The following is a 15,758-nucleotide window of genomic DNA, read 5'->3' as shown; positions in this document are numbered from 1 at the left end:
CAGAGGCTTCGGCGTGGACTGTGCCATCCTAACGTGTCAGGTAAGCAGTCAGAGCCAGCCGGCCACACATCCGTCCCCCTTGTCAGTTGGTTCATACCACGTATGGCCTGTCGTGGAAATATATATCTAGTTTTTTTTATAGTTTATCTTGATTCATTAATGGGCAGAGCAAGCAGAGCAGCCTTCAATTGATTTGGATTCTAAATAGCAATTTTTTATGTTTAGTCATAAAAAAAAATACAAAGACCACAATGCCTTGCTTTGTGTAACACTGGAACCTGCACCTAGCTTAGATAAGTTATGCTGTGGCGAGGTGGATATGTTATGCATCTACAAACGGCGTCAAAGGGGTCAAAGAGTTTGGGTTAGGTTTAGCTTGTGTGGTGTATACTGGTGGATCTGGCGGAGGTGTGACCTGACGGTGTCTCCCCTCCAGGTGTACATCAGTCAGATCCTGGTGGCGTCGGCGCTGGGCTCGGTGGTGGAGGCGGTGGGCAGTGTGCGTGTCATTCCCATGGTGGCCTCCGGGGGCTCCCTGCTGGGCTTCTTCACCGCCCTGTTCCTGGTCATCTACCCGGCGCCCCACGGAGGGTGAGGAGCTGCCGTTAACGCCCCTTTGGCCACTGGTCCTAACGAGGAAAAACCTTGATTTGATGAACATTTTTAATTTTCATGATGAAAATTTATCATTTTCATAAAATCTCAAATTAAAATTCCTCAAAAGAATACACTGGTTTAAATGTTTTCCTTAATTTGTAAGGAAATAGAGCCTCAGAAAAAACATTTGATTGATTGAATGACCTCCAAACTTAATCATTGAACGAATCAAGAGAGATTTCTCTCTCTTTTAACTTGCATACCAAACATTATTTATTCCATAGGGTTAAGGTGGCCGGCGGCTCCCATTCCATCAATCACATCACCACTTTATGTTAGAGGAGGTCGCCTGATGTGGTTGTGATTGGTCGGTATTAAACCAGAATAGTCCTTGTCCTCTGATGGCTGCCCTGGTCATAGTGATCATTTGTACCGCTTTTCTAATCTGATTCTCTTTGTGATTGACAGGGAGGCGGAGTCAGCTAAAGCGCTGGAGAGGCGGGCCTTGACAGCGCCGGAACAGACCAATGGCAACAGATTGTCGGTCAGTGTCGTCATAGATACACCAAGCTTCCTGGGGCTCGGCAAGAAAACCAGTACGGTCACCACAACCACCACCAACACTACCACTTCCACTTCCTGTCACCTGGCCAACGAGTCAGCTCTGTGATCGTTTGGCTCCCCTGGAACGGGCGGGGCCCTCGTAGCGGACATCATAACCATTGACTCCATGACCAAGGGAACCAGCAACCGAAGAAGACCCGCCTCCATGTCCGTTCGTCTTCCAGCCGAGAGTGATGGATGAATGCTAAGAACTTTGACGTTTCCAAAATGGCATTCTAAAAGGAGGGGAGAAGATGGGGCCTCTAGCTGATACTGGCCGATTTGATACCTCCTAATTCAGGCTGTTTGTTCTTTCCGTAGTTCAAGGCTGTGTGACTTAGATTAGTCTAATGGGAACCAACTTATTCATTCTGGCTCGGGCCGGCGGAGTCATTGCGACCTGATTGGTTCAGCACGAGTCCCGGCCAGCCGTCAACCAATCACGACAAGCCATCAACCAAATTCCTCTCCCACACATCCGACAATAGAACCTTCTCTAGAGGAGGATGTGTGTGTTTTTGTGTGTGAAAGATCTGTTTATATCACTCAGGGCCTCTAGGGGGTGCTAACGAGCAACCACCTGGACAGTAATCTTCAGGGGACTTTGTTTTACACGCATTAACATATACACACACATATTAACACACACACACTCACACATATGTAATCCATCCCTCGGGATTACGGTTGAGGTCAACGGTGGACAACGTTGACTAGCTGATAAACTAACCCTGTCCCTGAAAGCTGCAATTATGGGAAAATAGCATCAGAGTTCTTCCTCACCGACCGGGAAAATCCATGCGGTCAGATGGCGAAAATTGTGTTGGAAAAAGTCTATTTGTCCGAAAACAGGCACCACACACACCGGAACCATGGGACACACACGGAACCATGGGACATCAGACAATCTGTGATATGCTCTGTGGATGGCACAGGATCAGGTTACTGTCGCTTTAAGACTCTTGAACAGCAATGTTTCTTCAGACATTTTGGGACTTTTGGCCTTGTTTGTGATCCAAAAAAAATCTCTTCTCCGAAAGTTGCTTCGCTCAGCAAAATCGGACGACTCAGTGTAATCTGGACTGTTGCCCGGGGGGGGGAGAGGAATTCCATGACCATAGTTTGATCCATTCCCATTAGACACAGCATAATACTGTCAAGTCTTAGTGACCCCAGAGAGACACATCTGCTACGTGTAGAGTCCCGCGGCGAACGCGTTTCAGGACTCCCCTCGCTCTGAGCAGTGTCTGAGTCCTGAGGGATTTCTGTTAAAAAGGTTAACCCAGGAGTTAAAAAGAAGAAAATCACTTGAATCTCGATTATAGCGAGGCTACGTTGAATTCACTTAAAAGTCCCAACTTCTGGTAAGTGGACAAATGCAATATGGGCAGTGCTATAGGGGCATTACTCCAGGTCAAACAAAGCTGAGCAAAACAAAAACATTGCTACTTCTTTAAAAACACTTGGTGTCCTGTTTTCAAAGTGACGCTTTACAATGAATCTCTGTTGACAATGTTGATTTTAAGGCTTTTGTTTTGGGTTTGTTTTTAGGTTTCATTTGACGAATCGTAATAACAGGACTCTATATGCTGCATGCCAGTGGCACCGGGGAGTGGGTTGCAAAACCAAAAACACCAGAGCGGCGGGATCGGATGGGATTCAGCCTTCTCTGCTCTCGTCCCTCGCTTTGCTTTCGCGTCTTGTCAGCACCACGTCTGCAATGCATGACTGCTCTCTTTGTTTTTTGCTGATGAAAGTCTTGAGTCATCTGTGGTCTGGAAGGAAACTGCCAGGTGGATGGTTTTTAGGGGGGGGGGAGGTGCGAGGCGATCGGCCCCCTTCCTCTGATAGGCCCCTCCCCTCCCCTCTTGTTACTTCAGCAGATTTCCCAAAGCTGTACAGTGGAACAGTGGAACCAAACAAGGCTCTAATCAAGATGGTAGAAGAGGTGATGAGTGGGGAGTTATTCGACCAAAGCAGGGCGTCAATCAAAGGGAAGGTCAGATGTTGTTGGGGGGGGGGGGGGGGGGGGGGCGTTGAGCCTTTCTGGTGGTGCGGTCAGAGGCTAAAAACGAAAACTTGGTGGAGAACTGTGCTGGATGGGAGATACAGTAGAAATATGAATGGATGTGTGACGCAGTAGAAACCATCTGAATGGAATTGAGGTTGAGTAGGGATGGGAGATACAGTGCCTGGTGGAAGAGGTGGGTGAGGAAAAGGAGTGTCTTGTTGAGGGACGTGGTTGAACACTTGGGAGGGTAGATGATATCTGTCCTGAATACTGTCTATTTCACATCTCTATTGTTGAAATTCAACATAATCAGAAGTCCTACTTTGAGGGACAATGTCAGCTTGTTGAGAAGCTAACCTTTTAGGCGATAAAGTATAAGTTGAAACATACAATTTTAAGCGCGTTTAAATCATTGAACAATTCGGGAAAAGGGTTGTTTTAATTCAGCCAAATAGCACGCTATGCCCAAAAGGACAACAATCACTTTCAGTTCCCTTACCCATTAGTTATTTGGTTTCCTCTCTTGTTTCGGCTGGAGTTACCGAGGCCTGTGTTAATTCAATCTTGTTGTCCCTCCCCCTGTCTTCTGGTCGTGTGATTGGCCGATCCTTGATGGAGTGGAGGCCAAAGGCAGCTGCGAGTGGACAGTGCAAGGTGTAACTATAAAAGGGTTACAGGTGCATGTAGTGACATTAGATGAGTGCAGAATAAAATGTAGATTTAGTGAGAGCTGATGTTACGTTAAGCTGTAATATGTAGCCGTATATATTTTCTAATATATATTATATTAAGAAGGAAAGGTTTAATGGTGCTTTTGGGCTTTAATACGTCATGGCTATTTGGCATGTTAGTTATTGGCTGAGATTAGTATTTGGAATATGAAAAATTGGGAAGATACAAGCAAGTTAAATAGAAGAAGTGCTATCCCTTATGTAAATCCCATTAAAATAAAAGTCCTGGACGATTAAAATGACCGTAGTTAATCCTCAAGAAAGGAAGTCGAAAAGGGCTCTTTTTATTTAACTCTAATTGGTCGAATCACCCACTGAAATGGTCTCTGACAGTGGTAGTCAGGATATTGGCTTGCCTGTTTATTCGGCCCATTATATTGTTTTACGTTTCAACAAACAATTGTTATTTTTGTTCCCCTCCGGGTGTTACATCATCATCATCATTTTGTTTTGGTTATTAAAAAGCCCTGAGGGCTTGGACTGGTAGACCTGGGATACACAAACACAAACACGTGAAACAATAATCCACAAGGGACATGTGTGTTGGTCTGTTCTCGAGGGAGGTTTGCATGCAACACTGCGGTGCATGTGGAAAAAGGCCAAAGTACAATTCTTTAATTTTGATTGTCCCAATACTTTCTATTTCCTCGCTGATGCATGGCTGGATGCTGCTTTCTCCTGCTTGAACTCCCTGTATAGAAACCCACCAACATGCACTCAGCCCAAACATCATGTCAGGGGCCCATTCGACAAGGCCCTCAAGTTCAACAAATCGTTGTTAAGTTCAGCACGACGTGTGCGTGTGTGTAGTGATTCAACACAACCGCTCGCATGTATTGTGGGCAATTCACAATGCATCGAAACACGAACATTATTAGAAGTAATATTTCAGCTGTGATGCCCAGCTCTGTACACTGATTTGTTGAAACTGATGTGGCCTTGCGAGGCAGAACTAAATACTTGTGGTGCGACTTCAGTATGTCTGTGAAAGTGTAACGGGGAAGTTGCACGTCTAAGCTTGGCTCATGGTCGCGGGCCCATCGCCGAGGACTGTGGAATGTGTTCACAGAGTGGCCTGCTGGGAGATTGTGTTGTTTTCCTGCTTTTTTGATTCCATCAGGTGACTTGGGGTGGCCGAGGTCAATGAATGTAAAAAGGGGTTTCAACTGAAATCACTTTAAGTTTCATGGTTTAACAAGCCGGGTGGGGTGGGGGGGGGGTCAGAAGGGTCGGTAGGGGGGGCAGGGGTTTGACATTGCACATGAACTTGCACATATATAGATGGGTTTGCGGAAAAAAAAATCGTCTTGCAAAAAAAGATGGAAATATTGATTGAAATATTTATTTTTTTAAGCTTTCTTGTTTTAAAAGGACACTTTCACTTTATTTAATACAAAATAACCAACATCCAACCAGTTTATGTTGGCCTGCGTTAGTTTAAAAAAGTCTTATTTACTGCTGTCGAGACAGAGGAGAGTGGCTGTGTAGCCACCTGAGTGGGTGGGTGGGTGGGTTTGAAAGAAATTACTTGTGCGTTTAACAAAGAAAAAAATCATCTCTGCTGTCATTGCAAGTTGTTTTGGGGTATAGTTCTTGACGGTCATTGGGTTTACACACACACACACACACACACACACACACACACACACACACACACACACACACACACACACACACACACACACACACACACACACACACACACACACACACACACACACACACACACACACACCTATTGGGCACTGACCTCTATTGGTGGCACTGTTTCCACACTCTTGTCGTCTTCGCGGCTTCTGTTACATTCAGAACCATGTAGTCGGACAATTAATAGCTGTAGATGGGACGCATGTTATTTCAGAACTTGAAGCCGCTTCTAGCGCCACCTTCTTGCTGCACTGTAAACAGCACGTGTGCCGTGTGTCTTGACGTCACCGAGTTCTGAGAACGTGAAACGCACCTCGTCGCGCTCGTGGCGCGTTGCACCAAACCTTCGTCGAGCCGCCCGTGAGAGGCTTTGCATTTTGGTTATGTTACGTTTTACATGTTACGCCGTGTTATGTATTGAGATGTATGACGGAGAGAAGACAGTGGCCTATTTACTTTTATCTTGACAGAGATAGAAGTCATAGAATATACTTTAAATAGGCTAATGGGAAACAGATATGTGCAGTATACTCTATAAATGCCTTTGTCATAAAATAGATAAATACGATGCAATATATATATATATATATATATATATATATATATATATATATATATATATATATATACACACACACAAATATATTTCTCTTTAGGTTCTTTATTTTGCGGATTATTTTTGTTGGCCTATGTTTTCTATATATAAGGATTGTATATATACACATATAAATATAAAGTTGTGTAAATATATTATGCTTGGGCCTTCCTATGGGACTCTTCACACTGTATGGAACGCACCTTAAGAAAGAAAAAAAATCGGAATGAAATTGTGTATGACTTTTTTTTCTTGTGAATGTGAAAATAGAATATATAGGTTTAAATGAAAACATGACCATTTTCGTGTTTTTATTAACAAAACAAACTGTGTGTGTGTGTGTGTGTGTGTGTGTGTGTGTGTGTGTGTGTGTGTGTGTGTGTGTGTGTGTGTGTGTGTGTGTGTGTGTGTGTGTGTGTGTGTGTGTGTGTGTGTGTGTGTGTGTGTGTAAGCGCGCACCACGAGTCAGCAGCCTGCGACGTGCACAAACATACAAGCAGATGCAAACGAACGTGCACGTGCAAAGCAAATTATTTAACACAGAAAATATTCCCATCTGTCTGGAGGAAATCAGACGCTGAGTAAGCCTAATGGCATTTTTTTTTAGCAGAAGTGTCGAAGCGGCATTGGAACCGCAGTCTGGCCTCGTGTTTCATCAGCAGTCACACGACGGGACCTACTTTGTCAGCGACGTCAAAAATTGACACACACTCAGTCATTCCCTCACTCACTCATAGGCCTACATACACTCTCTGTGTGCAACAATGACCAGCGACATAGCATAATGATAAAGATTGGCCGACAACGAATGACATAGTAGATCTGCTCCAAGGTCCGCGTTTTATGAGGCTGCTCGATGTGGATAAACAGTGACCTCTTGTGGATCCGCAATGTATTTGCAACATTTACTTTACAACGTCATTAATCTTAATTCTAGGAATAGGAATAGTACTTGTAGGCCTATCAGTTAATTTGAAATAATTGAGTAATCTACTTCCTAGACAAGACTAAGTAAAACTACGGTGATGCAAACAAATGCAGAGCAAAACAAATAAATGAAAACAGTCATCAAGTTTATTTTTGTATTTTGTCAATTATGGGTCACTGGCTCTATATTAAATCTACATTAATGACAATGTCAATAACCAAATCGAATAATGCAGCAATAAATAAAACTACGTATGGCTTAATATAAAGCTTTATGAAGAACTCTTTAAAAAATGTATTTGGAGAATGAAGTATAGAAAATAGGCCTACATAATAAAATAAACTTTATTTTACAGACTTAACTAATTTCTGGAGTAATTTCTTTGGTTTTTGAGTACACTTTAACTTATAAAAAGATGAAAACATTACAATAACTAAGGTGTTTTGTTATCAATACATCACTAATACATCACATTAATACTCAGTCAGTCAATCTTTGTTTCATAATGTGCCACGTCGCGAACAACTTCCATGTAATTCAAAAGAGGAAACAATGAATGAAACCTCACTTAGTAACGTCCATCACGTAGCCTAAACAATGTTATCAACGTCCGCAGGAGTTCCTGGAATATTCCAGGGATACCAGGATCTCCATAGTAACGGCAAACATCTCGTCTCCGTCCAGACACACTGAGACGCACAGGTAAACACGAGGCGCGGAGAGTGGTTTTACAATAAGCTCCGGGGAGAGTTACGACCACAAAAGTTTACTCTGTTGAGGGCAGGCTCCGTCTCCAGCCTCTTTAAATGCGTTCGCTCCAAGAGGGCAGCTCCGTGGCGCTCCGTCCTACCCCTACACCCCCCGCCGTGAGCACGTTTGCCTCTGTCTGTTTCTCTCGTAACCACGATCACACGGAGACGCGGGCCATCATAGACTCTGAATGCCCCCGAGCGGTAAAAGTTAATGGGAAATAGGGGACTGAGAAATGGCAGTTTGAGTTGGTTTACATCTCTATTGTTTAAATTCAACTTTAGCGAATTCTTACTTTGATGGACAATGTCAGCTTGTTGAGAAATCCACCCAAATTAAGAGGCCCTCACCGACACACCTGCACTAAAAGGCCCTAAAAGTCCCAAAGGATAGACCTCAGATGCTGTTTCAGTCCAGATAGTTCATATCCACATGCATGTGGATATATCGCAGGGAATAGAGACGTTTTTATTTCGGTATCTTAAAGTTGCAATGTGTAACATTCAACTAGCTAAAATTACCTGGACATATCTATAGTCAGTGCTGATCGATAGTGATTTTAATACTGTCATCAATAAAACCACATCCTATGACCAATATATTTGAAAAAATAGAGGCCTGTATCTCTCCTAGTTCCAAAAGGCTTCGCCCCCCTACTAACTCTTAAGGCGGGCACACACCAACACACACACTCGTCCTCCTCCTCCTCGGGCATGGAGGTCCACCTGGAGCTCCTCTAGGCGGAGTGCTCCCCAGCGAGGGCAGAGGAGGCGGGGGAGGGCCCGGGCACGGAGGCCAGCGTGAGCGTGGCCACGCTTTGAGCCAGCGCCATGGCGGTCCCTGAACACTTCTTCAACGACGGCATCCCTCCTCCTCCTCCTCCTCCTCCCCCTATCGCCATCGCCGCCGACCCCACCGCCCCGCGGCTCGTCCTCCCCTCCTCCCCGTCCTCCTCCTCCCCCGTCGCCCCTCCCCCCCTCCCCCACCTCCCGCCCCTCGTCCTCCTCATCCTCCGGCGCCACAGCCTCTTGAAGCTGTCCGTCACGAAGCAGTACACCACGGGGTCCAGGCAGCTGTTGAGGCTGCTCAGCGTCACCGTCACGTGATAGGCCAGCACCTGCCCCGCCTCCTTCCCCGGCCCCTCCTCCTCTTCTCCTCCTCCTCCGCCTCCGCCTCTCACCCGGAAGTAGACCAGGGCCTGGCGCACGTGGAAGGGGGTGAAGCACACGGTGAACACCACCAGCACGGTGGCCAGGAGCCGCACGGCCCGCGCCCGCCGCTCCAGGCTCTGGCGGGGCATGGGGGCGTGGCCCCGGCCGGAGGGGGCGGAGCTGAGGAAGCAGGCCACGCGCAGGGTGAAGCCCACCACGGCCAGCAGGGGCAGCAGGAACTCCAGCACCGTCAGGTAGAAGAGGGCGGGGATCAGGACGCAGGAGGTGCCGAACTCCAAGGCGGCGGTCTGGAGGAGAGGGGGGGAGGCGGAGAGGGAGGGAGGGGAGAGAGCGACATAGGGGACGGGGGGAGGGAGGGGAGACAGAGAATAGATGGGGGCGATTGGGAGAGAGAGAGGGGAGGCAGAAAGAGCGGTGGATACACTTAACGCAAGTCAGGATTCACATCCTTGCGGTTGTATTACGGTAAAAAATGTCATGGGAGAAGTTCAGAGTTCAGACTAGAGGATGGTTAAGTTCATTTTCTATCATGAGGGCGTTATGTTACGGCTGCAGGCCACACCTCTGCCTGCCAGCACAGCAGCCCGGTGAGAGACTGGCCATGTCTCCCTAGTGGAAGGAGGCCCATCAGAGAGCTGTTCCGGGACCTCCGCGGAGGTCCTCTTTCAAGCCCGTCCAGACAGCCCTGCAGCGGCCGGACTCAGCGACAGCGGAGACCAGAACCAAAAGTGTGTGTGTGTGTGTGTGTGTGTGTGTGTGTGTGTGTGTGTGTGTGTGTGTGTGTGTGTGTGTGTGTGTGTGTGTGTGTGTGTGTGTGTGTGTGTGTGTGTGTGTGTGTGTGTGTGTGTGTGTGTGTGTGTGTGTGGGACGGACACACACACAGCCTCCCCAGGGGGTCTGGGGAGGCTTTTAGTTGAGCTTATTTATACGCCCTACTCACACTCTACTTGAACATCATGTACACCGTGTAAGTGCCGTTTGTGTCCGTGTGTTGGAGCGCATGCGTTTCCTTAACTTAAATGTTCTGGTGTGCCAGAGTGTGTGCGTGCACGCGTGTGTGTACGCTTGCGTGCGTGCGTGCGTGTCTACCTGGAAGGAGTAGGTGACCACCACAGCGATGAACCACACCAGAGCACTGAGGCAGCGGGCCGCTCCCGCCGTCCTCCAGCGGTGCAGCGTGCCGGAGGCGTGCACCACCGCCAGGTAGCGGTCGATGCAGATGCTACCAGAGACACGTCAAGTTCACTGTTCACTATTCAGTCGTTAAGCTGACCAGACCACCACAAACGTTTCAACAAGTAGAAAAGTGTGAGAGAAGTAGCCTACGGAGTCCGGGGGTGAGATGGGAATCTCTTCATAAAGTGCGCGTGCGCTTTATAAAAACATTAATTAACAGTCAGATGTCACTTCTCGGGCTCAGTAGAGAAGCCTAAGCAAACGGTAGACATTCTCCTCTACCTGGTCAAGAAGAGGATGCTGCAATACATGTTGACGAAGTAGCTGAAGGTGTGCACGTAGGAGCAGGCCAGGCAGCTCCCGCCGCTGTGGTAGAGCGCGATCCGCGCGGAGAGCGACAGCGCCACCAGCAGGTCGGCTATCGCGAGATTAATGGTGTAGACCACGGGCGCGGAGGACTGGCTGGACGCTCCGCAGAACACGTAGAGGGCCAGGCTGTTGAGGAGCACGCCGACCACCAGCATCAGGCAGTTGGACACCTGGCGGGGAGGGTGACAGGAACATCTCTCAAAGTATAAAATTAATTGTCATATTCTTTTTTTAAACCATCGTCTTGAAACCGGCTGACCCGAATTTAAAATCGAAATACAAACATTGTATGAAACAACTGTACAAATAACATCCATAGTATGTTTAAAGTTTGTATCAGCAACTTAAATAAGTTAATATAATAATAATAATAATAATCTTAATATTATTAATAATAATAATAATAATAATGCCATATGCTTTTGGCAAATGTAGGCCTACTTATTGTAAATCGCTTTGGATAAAAGCGTCTGCCAAATGACCTAAATGTAAACTGTATTATGCAAATAAAATAATGTAACGCAAATAATGCTATTTATAGCACATACATGTGCTATGCTGTTTACTGTGCCGTACTGTAGCATCCTGAAAAAAGGCTTCATAGCGCCCTACCAGAAGAGAGAGCCACACTGCATAGTAATCCTGATAGAGCTGAGCATCGAGGTGCGCCAGTCGGTGCAGATATGGCGCCCCCCACTGTTGGTCCCACGCACTGCAGTTGGTCGGTCCGGGCGTCGGGCTCGGTGGGAGCTTCACGGTGGTGCTGCTGCTGACATCCCCGAGAATGTTCTCCATTGGATGATTGGCTTAGGGTTCTGTGTGACGCCAGAGGAGAGCAAGGTTAAGGTTAAGGCTTGGTTCAACCGAAATGGTCCTGGTTCAGATCAAATTAGAAACGGTTAAAGATAAAGTCGCCGTGAGGTTATTAAATGAACGATGGATGACTGGAAAGAAGACCTCTGGTTTCTGGCTCCGATAATGAATGATGAAGAGTAAATCCAAAAGTTTTAGCAACGCCAGACCTCTGCCCGAGGAAGGCAGATGTTTATAAATAGATGAAGCCATTCTACTTTAAATGATGAGGTGTGCATTCTCAGAACAGATTAACAAGGCTCAGAAATGTTTGAATTTATTCTCAGCAAGCCCATACTTAGACACGCAGGCATGCACACATCACACATACAAAATGTCCCTCACAGAAATGTTACACACACACACACACACACACACACACACACACACACACACACACACACACACACACACACACACACACACACACACACACACACAGTAATACAAAATCACACACACACACACACACACACACTCATACAAAATCATACTGACACACGCACACACACAAATACAAAATCACACACACACACACACACACACACACACACACACACACACACACACACTCATACAAAATAACACACAAAAACACACACACACACACACACACTAATATAAAATCTCTCACACACACACACACACTTCACACACACACTACATCACACGTATACACAAAAGTAACGTCAACATCAGCAGTAGAGAGTTAATCCCGACGGCGAAACCCCCCCTCCCTACGTTTTATAAACACTGTCCCTCTGTTGTAAGCCTCCATTTAAAACCGCTGAACATATTTTAATACCTACTCTAAAAAAAGGATGTGACATCTTTCAACGAACAACTGCGTCTCTGCAGAGACATGACCTGGCTGTGTGTGTGTGTGTGTGTCTTTCACACAACCTGTGTTGATAAGGCAATAAGTCAGGTGATGTTCACATGAAGGAGATGCTGTCACCGTCACAGAACTGTACCAGTGGATGTATTATAAGAACGATTGAACCTAAACACACATGTGACACTTGGTTTATTGAGCGTAAGATGTATGTCGCCCCTCGACCTGGTCCATTTAAAGAAGTGCACGCATCCTGTTTGAGTGTGAATTACTTTAAAGAGACTATATGTATACACTAGCCCGACAGGACTTAAATCAAACTATCTATTTAAATAGGAGGCTGCATTGTATTAAAATATACATTGTGGGACCTACGTCATGTGATTAGAAAGCACTTCATCTTGACTGTTTATGGACGGTGTAATTCTTTTTGGGGTTATTTGAAATATAAATCAATTCCTTGCTGAGTATTCTGACGTCAATGGCCACTCATTACATGAGTCCAATGACTGAATTTGACTCATCCCTTTATGGAATTGGTGAGGTGAAAGTTTACTCAGGCCTACTGTTTATCACGAGTTTCCAAGGTGAAATATGTAGCTTTGCTTTTTCCAACATCCCTCGGATACTGAGGAATAAAACTAGACAGAAATGGCCCTGAACAATGTCAAGTCAATGCTCAACTTTCTGTTAGAAAGCAGCGGAACACCTTAGTTATGATAAAGTGACTTTGAATACACAAGACGGATGAATTACTATCTGTTAACATGACTGGGCAAGATTGATATTATATATATATTCTCCCTCTTTCTTCATCATCATCATACAGATGGACCGGATTCAACATAACTTGGGGGTCTGGATTCGTCACAGATTCAACACTTCAGGTCATCATTTACTCCAAATCATACTCTGGTTCAACAATCTACTGCAGCAGTATAAAGTTTGAGTTGAGAATATTCATCAGAGCATGAGTTTTTACTGGTTTCTTCCTGGAGAAGTTATCATTTTTTTGTTCATGAAAATATAAAAATGTCAACCATAATTTGGTGACGCTTACTTCTACATTCCCAGAGTAGGTAACATTTTGAAAGAGCAATTAAACAGTAAGCCATCTGTACCATTACTCATAACAATTGGCCAAACGGTCATTCGTGCGGAAGTATCCTTTAAGACCACCAGACTAGACAATGATGAGTTATTAATTCAGCTAATGTATCTTTTTTGTCCATGAGAAAAGATAGCCACACCTTTTTGTATCAAACATCATTTCAACATCTAGTCTTGTGTTGACACTTACCTTGTGATGCAGTTGAGAAAAAAAATCAAATGTTTTTTCTATTGTTATGACATCTTCAGTCTTTCTCTCTCTCCGTCTTCTCCATCTTGGCTCTGATCTATAGTTCCCTGGCTCGGTGGCTTCTTTGAGGAGGAAAAAAGCGAGCAGTGGGGAGGAAGAGAAGCGATGGATGTCATGCAGTCAATGATCTTCTCACAGGACTCAGCTAGAGCAGGACTATGGGCAGCAGGTCCTCTCTCTCTCCCTCTCTCTCTTTCTCCCTCTCTTCAACTCCCTCTCTCTCTATCACACTCTCTCTGGGGCCCACTCTCTTCCTCTCACCCTCTTGCTCTCTGTCCCTCTGTCCCTCTCTCTCTCTCTCTCTCTCTCTCTCTCTCTCTCTCTCTCTCTCTCTCTCTCTCTCTCGATTCCCTCCCTCCTACACACACACACACACACACACACACACACACACACACACACACACACACACACACACACACACACACACACACACAAAACCTCTGTCTTGGCCTTATTACATTTAAAAGTAAGAGTAACATTAAGTGAGCTAGTTGATGAATGCATACATTTCTTTTTCAATAAATGTATAACAATGACCAATAATGAATCGGTTAATGACTCCGTAAAAAGACAAGAGCAATAGAATATTAGAAAAGTGTTTTACTGTGCAAACTTAGGACAGAGGGAAGATAATTGTTTTCCATTAAGCTTGTAAGTGGCTTCTTAGGTGGTCCCCAACGTGTGTCTGCCTGTGTGTGTGTGTGTGTGTGTGTGTGTGTGTGTGTGTGTGTGTGTGTGTGTGTGTGTGTGTGTGTGTGTGTGTGTGTGTGTGTGTGTGTGTGTGTGTGTGTGTGTGTGTGTGTGTTTGAGAGAGAGAGAGAGACAAAGCTACAGAGCAAATTGATAAGAGTAGCATTATGTCCAATAACTTTGTTTCATTTGTATCTCCATTAAAACAACTGAGTGGAAACAGAAAACCTAGAGGACAAAAAATCTCTGTCTTATATCACGAATCTGTCAGCGAATTAAAGAAAGGAAACAGATGACCCAATAGGAAGAGAGAGAGAGACAGAGAGACAGACTATAACAATGAGAGAGGACAGAGAAACTGGGGAGGATGCTTCTTCTTATTAAACGCGTCAAGTCACAGATATTGTAGTTGGAGAAACACACACTTCATCACACCTTATCATATATAAAATACAATTGGAGGGCCGCCATTTCACAAGACGGTTTCAGCCCTGCGTGTATGTATTAATCTGAACAAGCATGAGTGGAAGACCACCCGAGGCATGTGTGTGTGTGTCCGTGTGTGTGTGTTTGTGTGTGTGCATGCGTGCATACATCTGTGTTGAAGTTGTCATGTGTGTGTGTGTGTGTGTGTGTGTAGCAGGTTGACAGCCTGTCAAACAAGCCTGCCTCTGTATAGTGCAGAGTGGGCCAAGATGTAGCCCTGATGGATGGAAGGTGTTTAGAGGAAAGTGATGGCTGGTTGATTAATCTGGTGCCGGCCGACAGGTGACCAGAGCTCCTAGTCTGTGGATGGGCCTGGCTAACGTCGTATTGAATGTTGCACGACATGCTTGAATATTTGACACATTGGTCAGACCTATTCTAGCCCTGGTTGGTCAATGTACTCAGTTCAGACAGAAGGGACATAGCTGATGATGATATATAGGCTTACACCAGTATCCTTTTTAATAAGATGGTTTTGATCTACGAAAGAGTAAAGCTGACTGTTTAATCGCTCTCCCAAAATGTTAATTATCTTGTATTATTATCAGTAAACTTCATGTTAAAGTTATACTAAATATATTTTATTTGAATCAGAGTCATTTAGAGAGAAATAGCTCTAAACTAAGCTCTAACTCGCTCTAAATAGCTCTGCTCGGAATAAAACACTCGCGCGACACGCCCCCTATGTATGAGGCAGCAACCACAGACGGTTTCCTAGCAACACTTTGAAGACTTGGCAAGCTTGGCGTTTATTTTTTTCTCCATGTTTGATTCCTCAGGGAAAACGCTGTATTAGGTTGGCGGGCTGCAATTCAACATTAACTTGCTGACTTGATTTCTAAATTATCTTTTGAGTTGTTCCGCCAACGTTTTAATGACCAACAGCGGAACCATACATACCGTTTTTGTGTGACACGGGACTATTAGGAAGCGAAACCAGATCCGTAAACAAA

The 15,758-nt window shown here is 45.3% G+C and overlaps 2 protein-coding genes across 2 annotated transcripts in view; one reads left to right on the top strand and one right to left on the bottom strand.

Moving 5' to 3' along the window:
* slc45a4a (solute carrier family 45 member 4a) overlaps positions 1-3,178 on the top strand; it is a 27,927-nt gene extending 24,749 nt beyond the window's left edge. The window contains exons 12-14 of the mRNA XM_084485129.1: positions 1-40; positions 437-591; positions 1,066-3,178. The exon at positions 1-40 is cut by the window's left edge and continues 29 nt beyond it. Of these exons, the coding sequence (XP_084341255.1) occupies positions 1-40; positions 437-591; positions 1,066-1,267 (397 nt within the window). The 3' untranslated portion in view covers positions 1,268-3,178. The remainder of the gene's footprint in view (positions 41-436; positions 592-1,065) is intronic.
* Positions 3,179-8,598: 5,420 nt separating this feature from the next.
* Positions 8,599-11,308, bottom strand: LOC311365315 (G-protein coupled receptor 20; the record flags this gene model as incomplete). The annotated part of the gene is made up of 4 exons (XM_084484829.1): positions 11,192-11,308; positions 10,493-10,749; positions 10,124-10,256; positions 8,599-9,321 (listed from the first exon to the last, which is right to left on the bottom strand). The coding sequence occupies exons 2-4, from the start codon at positions 10,732-10,734 to the stop codon at positions 8,599-8,601; spliced, it is 1,098 nt and encodes a 365-aa protein (XP_084340955.1). The 5' UTR covers positions 10,735-10,749; positions 11,192-11,308.
* Between the last annotated feature and the right edge of the window lie 4,450 nt (positions 11,309-15,758).

Source organism: Micromesistius poutassou (genome assembly GCF_964030765.1).
Source record: "Micromesistius poutassou genome assembly, chromosome: 20".
Taxonomy (NCBI): domain Eukaryota; kingdom Metazoa; phylum Chordata; class Actinopteri; order Gadiformes; family Gadidae; genus Micromesistius; species Micromesistius poutassou.
The sequence above is the reverse complement of the archived record's forward strand: the minus strand, read 5'-3'. Positions and strand labels throughout refer to the sequence as shown.